At 35.9% G+C, this 7653-nt stretch overlaps 1 protein-coding gene across 1 annotated transcript in view; it reads left to right on the top strand.

The window, feature by feature from the left end:
* Positions 1-1082: 1082 nt before the first annotated feature.
* The window catches only part of LOC106471829 (epidermal growth factor receptor substrate 15-like 1), a 32719-nt gene continuing 26148 nt past the window's right edge, over positions 1083-7653 (top strand). The window contains exons 1-3 of the mRNA XM_013932448.2: positions 1083-1138; positions 2685-2732; positions 4113-4196. Of these exons, the coding sequence (XP_013787902.2) occupies positions 1136-1138; positions 2685-2732; positions 4113-4196 (135 nt within the window). The 5' untranslated portion in view covers positions 1083-1135. The remainder of the gene's footprint in view (positions 1139-2684; positions 2733-4112; positions 4197-7653) is intronic.

The following is a 7653-nucleotide window of genomic DNA, read 5'->3' as shown; positions in this document are numbered from 1 at the left end:
AGCCCCCACTAAGCCCATATAAAAGTTTACCAGTAGAAAAGCAGCCTTTTCAAATAAACCATATATGTCTGAAACATCACTTTAAATAAATTTTCATGTCTTTTAAAGTAATTATTCTACAAATATGTGTAATAAAATTTAATAATTTGTGTATTGATACATAATATAGGGGTTGGCTCCCTAAAGACATCAGTTGTATAGTGTACAAAGCATTTATTATCTACATGTTACAGTCATCTAATATTCATCTCTTACAGGCTGGTAATTCCTGTTTCATCCTGTACTTAAGCTTTTTAACCTTTTGAATGCTATAATCGGATTTAATCCGACTTGACATTTATAGTCATTTGGTTCATATCATGGTTCATAATACAAATTTTTATTTCTGTAAGAGCATTTGTAGTGTGTCAACAAAATTTCCAATAATTTTCAAAAATGATATTTCATACTTACAATATGACTCTCATTTGTATATCCATGACACATTAACAGTTTTTAAAATGTTGTTCACAATTTCTTTTTTAATATTCATGTTATTAGATTTTCTAACATACAAGATACTCTAGCTGTCTTACCGTGAATATAACCACACAACCTGGGAAAGACAGTTAGAGTATCTTGTATGTTAGAACATCTATATAACATGAATATAACAACACAACCTGGGAAAGACAGCTAGAGTACATTGTATGTTAGAACATTTTTATACCATGAATATAACAACACAACCTGGGAAAGACAGTTAGATTATCTTGTATGTTAGAACATCTATATAACATGAATATAAACACACAACTTGGGTATATAGATGTTCTAACATACAAGATACTCTAACTGTCTTTCCCAGGTTGTGTTGTTATATTCATGGTATATAGATGTTCTAACATACAAGATACTCTAACTGTCTTTCCCAGGTTGTGTGGTTATATTCATGGTATATAGATGTTCTAACATACAAGATACCCTAACTGTCTTTCCCAGGTTGTGTTGTTATATTCGTGGTATATAGATGATGATGATTATATTTAATCGACATATCTAAGTTGTATGTCCTAAACTCTTTTATTTCTTTGCATAGGCTCTGTGTGTGTGTGTGTTAGTAACCATCAGCACCAAACAGAAAGGACTACTAAATATGGTGAGTGATCCTGGTGTTTGACATATGTATAAGTAGTATTTTTTGCATATGGATATATATACCTAAGGTAATTTACCAGTTACCATCTGTATGCAGCAAATAATTCTTTTCAAGAAGATTAATTTGTTTCAATTATAAAACAAAAATCATCAAGTGACAGACAGTCAACAGAAATATGTTAAATCAAATTATTTAATCATCATGATAAACTAAAGTACTGGTGTTGGAAAGGCTCTGTTATATTTAAAGTTTCAATCATTTTCAGTGAAATTAAATCATTAATTTCCACACTGAATACAACTTCTCAGTGTTTGAATGTTTTGTATCAAACTGCATGATGTAATTTTCTGTAAAAATACGTTGTGTAAAGCAATGTTCTGTTGGTTTTGAAATGATGCATTTATGTTGAAAAAATTGTGAAACTTGTGTGTGTGTGTTTATTTTATGACCAAATTGTTTGCTGCATCTCTGTTCTGTTGGAAAAGGAGAGTTTCCACAGATTTTAACTCACAGTTTGCAGTATTTGTATTTTCTTCCCAAATAAATGTAAATCCTTATTTGATTGAGGGTTAATTAGTGACTCGTGTTGTGTGTGTGTGTGCATGTACTTTGAGCACTGGCACTTCAAACATTCCAAGTATTCGAAATACTTCACTAGTGTTAACTCACAGTGTTTGGTATTTAAACTGATAACAAAACCTATTCAAATTTGTTTGCTTTTTACACAGCAAGCTGAAATGTCTTTAGAGAATTTGGGTCATTTTGTAGCACAGATTTTCCATCTTGTCACTTAGCAAGATGTTATCAGTTTTCAAATTTTTCTGAGTTGAAATTTCCAGCAGCCCGGCGTGGCCAAGTGAGATCGACTCGCAATCTGCGGGTTGCGGGTTCGAATCCTCATCCCACCTAACATGCTCGGCCTTTCAACCATGGGGGCGTTATAAGTAATGGTCAATTCCACTATTCGTTGGTAAAAGAGTAGACCAAGAGTTGGTGGTGGGTGGTGATGAGTAGCTGCCCTCACTCTAGTCTTACACTGATAAATTAGGGATGACAAGTGCAGGTAGCCCTCGCATAGATTTGCGTGAAATTCAAAAAACAAACAATTTCCAGCAATGGTGGGCTGGTAATATAGTGCAAAGTGGAAGACATGATAATTTGTTTGATTTAGATTGGAGATTACTGTACTGTCCAGAAGATAAAAGGTTAGTCCGTGAGATATCTGGATGGCTTATATAGGTCTATGGCAATTTACTAATAAACTTTAATCGGATTAGAAATTGAACACTTCAATTTTTATTGCTATTATTTTACAATATTTTGATCAAAAGCAAGAGTGCCAGAAATCATGACAGCACTACCCACCATGAGCAGATCCCTCATTAATAGCAAGAAGAACTTTAAATCTAATCCATTTTTGTACTGAAATCTTGATTGGTGCATATATATATATATATAATATCAAATAGGCTTAGTTATTTCATATCAAATACGCTTAGTTATTTCAATCTCCTTTTGTATCTTCATAAAATGTTTTTAAACTTAGGAGAGAACTGGAGAACGAATAACATCCTCTTTAGACTGGTCTATCAAGGCATGTATTTGTTTTTTCTTACTACATACATATTGATTAATTATAAGGAAATTAATGTAAAATAATTGATAGAATGGCATCTGAAACTAATGGGGTATTCTTTAGACTAAAATGTGTTGGCTAATATTACGAAACAGCAACCAGTTGCTTGAGTTAACATTCGAGTACTGAACACTAAATCATGATAATTATAGCTGTATGCGAAGTTATATGAGAAATATTTGTAATAAATTCCTAAACTTCACTATATTCAAAATAGAAAATATCTATAATAACATAAAAGGCTTTTCTTTTCAATCAACAAAACAAACAGAGTAAGTTAATGAGATAGAAGTAGAAGAAAAACAAAACAAACAACTGGTTTATTAATCTGAGTAAACTTGACAGTTTTCAGAAGGAAAGTTAAACATAAAATATATTGGTCACATGTAAGCTGTTTTCTAGCTATTAGTTTGTAAATAGTTATTATTAATAATATTAATTTCAGAAGTTAATTGCTTTTATTTCATATCAGTTAGGTTTACAAATGGTAACTATTTTTGTTTCATGTTGTATTATGACAGTATTGTTTTATTGGTTTACAAATGGTAACTATTTTTGTTTCATGTTCTATTATGACAGTATTGTTTTATTGGTTTACAAATGGTAACTATTTTTGTTTCATGTTCTATTATGACAGTATTGTTTTATTGGTTTAGAAATGGTAACTATTTTTGATTCATGTTGTATTATGACAGTATTGTTTTATTGGTTTATAAATGGTAACTATTTTTGATTCATGTTCTATTATGACAGTATTGTTTTATTGGTTTATAAATGGTAACTATTTTTGATTCATGTTCTATTATGACAGTATTGTTTTATTGGTTTACAAATGGTAACTATTTTTCTTTCATGTTGTATTATGACAGTATTGTTTTATTGGTTTACAAATGGTAACTATTTTTGTTTCATGTTGTATTATGATAGTATTGTTTTATTGAGTTTTTTATAGATGTCAAAAAGAATTTATCAGGATTTCAGTTTGAAACTTACTTTTAGCTATGGAATGATATTTTGTATGTTATTAAAAAAAGGGAATGATAAATGCACACTGTAGTCCAAAACAGGTTGTTTTCCTTTACAAATCATGAAGTAAATAAATTAATTAATGAACTGTTATTGAGTAGTGTTTATATTAATTGGTGATTTTAAAATGTTTTTAATTCCTTACTTCATAGTTTATGAATTATATTAACTATTTGAATTGAAAGTGCATATGTGTTAACTTGTGTGTTCAAAAGTAAATTAACCTGTTGTACATCAGAATTTTTGTTGTTTTTTATGGCAAAATTGTTTTTTTGCAAGTTATGTAAGTAATATTTTTATATTTTTTCCCAGCCTGTGGAAAGGACAAAATATGAAGAAATATTTAGTTCTCTAGGACCAGAGGACCACAAGCTATCGGGAAATAAAGTGAAGCCTGTATGTGCTTTCACCTTGTTACAAGAGCTTCCTTGTGGGAAATATTAGTGGTGCTTTTCTAATGTTTACAAGAACTGTCCAGTAGGCTTCCTTGTATGTAATATAATTCTGATATGATATCTTACCTCCACTCACAAAAAGCTTTCTTGACTTATACTGCCCTCTATTGGCACAAATGTTTATTCACCACTTGCCTTGATATTCCTACTTATCTCTGCATACTAACATGCAAATGGTTATGCAGTGACCCTCCACCAATAGGAGTGTGACACTACTCCTATTGTAACTAGTGTCCTCTCTAATCTTGCAGCTGTTAACCACTTCTTGATTGGCTGTGTTTTCCCCCTCCTGAATATGCCTCTCAGTTGAGTGTCATTTCAGGGGACTTGCCCAGACATCATTCACTTTGTTGGATTTGTTCTGTCCTTATCTCCCATTTTCCATGTTCCACCCCTACCCTTCTCAGGGACGAGCCTTTGGGTCATTATTTAGTATTTCCTCCTTCCCTGGATATTGGGGTTCATGAGAGTCATTTGGGGGTCAGTATGCCTCAACCACCACTTACTATGGATGATCATGCTTTTCAGTATCATCATTCCAACTTCCCTTATTTGAACTCGCAGCATTTTGTGTTGTTTATCATTTAGTGGGGATTAAACCCCGATAATTGGATTACCTTTTCCTGCATATTCGTTTTATACAGACCATTCTTTTCAGGTCAGGGCTGGTGGAGGTCAGACTCCTTCAATTTTCCGACGTTTGGAGGTCCTTGGCGGTTGATTCATGGATTCTAAAAGTTGTTTTCCGTAAGTCTGTTCTTCTACTTCCATTAATCTCCCCCATTGTTTCATAATCCTGTTCTTTCCTTCCTCTTCGGGAACATGTTTTTTTCTCACCTGATTCATTCCAGGGGCCTTCGTTTCTACCATTATCTGAATGTCTGGTTGCTTCTTGCCTACCCAAAAGATGACTCAGTCCTGCATCCTCAGTTTCTTCTCCAGGAAGCCATCTTGGTGGATTGGCTTGTCTAAGTGTTCTCTCTCCTTGTAAATCTTTTGGAACTTCTTGCTATTTGTCGGGCTTTCCTTCACTTCCTGCAGGCTCTTTCAGGCTGGTTGATGATGGTTCACTCCGCCATTTCAATGGTATTCTCGTACATCAGTCTACAGATCTCTGTTTTCCAACATTGTATCTTCTGTATTGGGCCCACTGCAGTCACATCACTTTGCTGGCATGTCATAATCTGGGTGCTCTGAATCTGGTCACAGATTGGTTATCCCATTTCAACAAGATTCTCCCTTTGTGGTGGTCTTCGGATCCTCACGTTTTCCGTTTTTTTTTTGCTCTGTAGGGTGTTCCAAATTTGGGTGCTCTTGCCACTCTTCTCAATCCACCACTTCCCTGATTTTGGTTTCCTGTTTCTCATCCTCTGGCAGGAGCAGTTGATGCTCTCAGTCAGAAGTGGTCAGGTTGGTACCTATATGCATATCCTCCTATTCATCTCCTCTCACGTGTACTTGCCATACTTCAGACCACTCTGTATAGTGTTCTGCTTGTGACTCTGTATTGGCTGGATCACACATGGTTTCCACTGCAGTGCCAGTTTTTGGTGTTGCCTCCCCTTTCCCTTGTGCCATCTGTCCATACCTGCAATCCATATTCATATGTGGTTTTGTCCAGTCTGTCACCTGAAGGACCAAAATTTGGCATGTAGCTTCCCTCATTTCCAGTCCCATTTGTCCTTCCTCCATGGTGGTTTACCAATGTACATGGTTCATGTACCACTGTTGGTCTGTCTTCGGGGTTATCGTCCTTTCCATCCTATGATTCGTCACATACCATCCTTTTTTCCTTGGCTTTCTGAATGGGACCTTTTGGTTTCCTCTGTTGTGGTCTATAGGGCAGTGTTATCTGTAACATTTTGGTTTACCGACTTTGCTTGTGTTCCCAGTTGCTAGTCTTATCCATGTTGTTTCATTCCTTCTGCTTTTCCCATCTTCTCCTTCCTGATTCCCTTTCTGATTAGCACCCCTATGTAGTCCTCCATGCTCTTCCTCATCCTCCGTTGCAACTTTTATCTTGGTGTTTGTTATATCACCTTTCCTTGAAATCCCTGTTCATTTTCTTGTTGGCGTACAAACATTGTTGTTTTGGCATGTTCTTGATGGATGTTCATCACATTCTTGTTTTCCTTCTTTACTGATCATTCCTTTATGTCCAGGACTTTGGCTGCTCAAGAAGGTACTTCTATCTTCACACCTTTTTCCCTTTTCTCTATTGCATCCTTTTCCCAGTCAAGGCTCTCTGATGGTATGTGACATGTACTGCTACCTTCCATGGTTTTCAAGTCTTTTTTATTTCTTCAGTGAATTCCTTACCTTTCCATGACCTTTCCCCCCATTATCCTTCTGGGTTGAATATGCCAGTTAATCCCTCTGGCATTTTCTTCCCTTTCTCCTAATGATTGATGCCTCTTTCATGTTTTCTTTCCTTCAGATCCGTCACCATAACATGTCCCTGGCTGCACATTTCTATCTTTGCTTGGGAAACATCATCTGAGCTGTAACTGTTTATCTGTGGGTAATAAGTACTCTGTTCATTTTCTTTTTTTTTGCAGGGCCTTTATCACATATTTGGATCCCACTCTGTGACGAGCGTTGCCTGACCAGGTATACTTAGCCTTAAATCCTCACAGTATGATTTGTGATCACATACCATGCTAGATAACTGTAACGTTGAGGCTCTTCTTACCTCTGACCTGATGTACAATACCAGATGCCACCAGGTGTTGGTTGATTGACTCAGTCAATGTATTCTCTATACTTTCAAAATATGATGTCATAACACATATTCAGGTAATATTATGCCCACCGTTGAGGTTAGGTATTCTGCAGAACTGCTCGTAGATATACCTCACAAACTTTTGCTTCATAAATATGTTTGTCTCAAACCATACACTCATGGACTAACATGAGTAAAGCAGACTAGGATCTGTATCATTTGAGGCTCTTCCTACTGTGGATCTGATATACAATTCCAGATGCTGCTAGTTGTTGGTTGATAGACTCTGTCAACATGATTATTCTGCTTTTCAGAATAGGGTATTGCAGTCACCCTTTGCACTGTCTCTGGTACTATGGTCCTCTGGACTCTCCAACACACTTTTTCCCTCCTCCTTCTAGTGGATTATGGGAGTCCTTGCCACGTATCAGTTCCTAGTGGAGGTTTGTCCTCAGTTGAGAGTAGGGTGGTGGCATTCTGCTGGTGTAGATGGCATGATGCCCTTCATACCATGGATTCGATGGACAATTCTAGATGCCGCTGGTATTGGATGTAGCACTCTGCCATATATTACAGTTTACCCCTCCAGCTGAGGCACCCTCCTTCCTACCATCCCTGGATGTTGGTTCCTGTGGATTGGGTGTTTGATAGAGCCAGACCAGCCACATAAGTCCTC

Source organism: Limulus polyphemus, unplaced genomic scaffold (genome assembly GCF_000517525.1).
Source record: "Limulus polyphemus unplaced genomic scaffold, Limulus_polyphemus-2.1.2 Scaffold4886, whole genome shotgun sequence".
NCBI classification, from domain to species: domain Eukaryota; kingdom Metazoa; phylum Arthropoda; class Merostomata; order Xiphosura; family Limulidae; genus Limulus; species Limulus polyphemus.
This window is presented reverse-complemented; position numbering and strand designations above follow the sequence as displayed.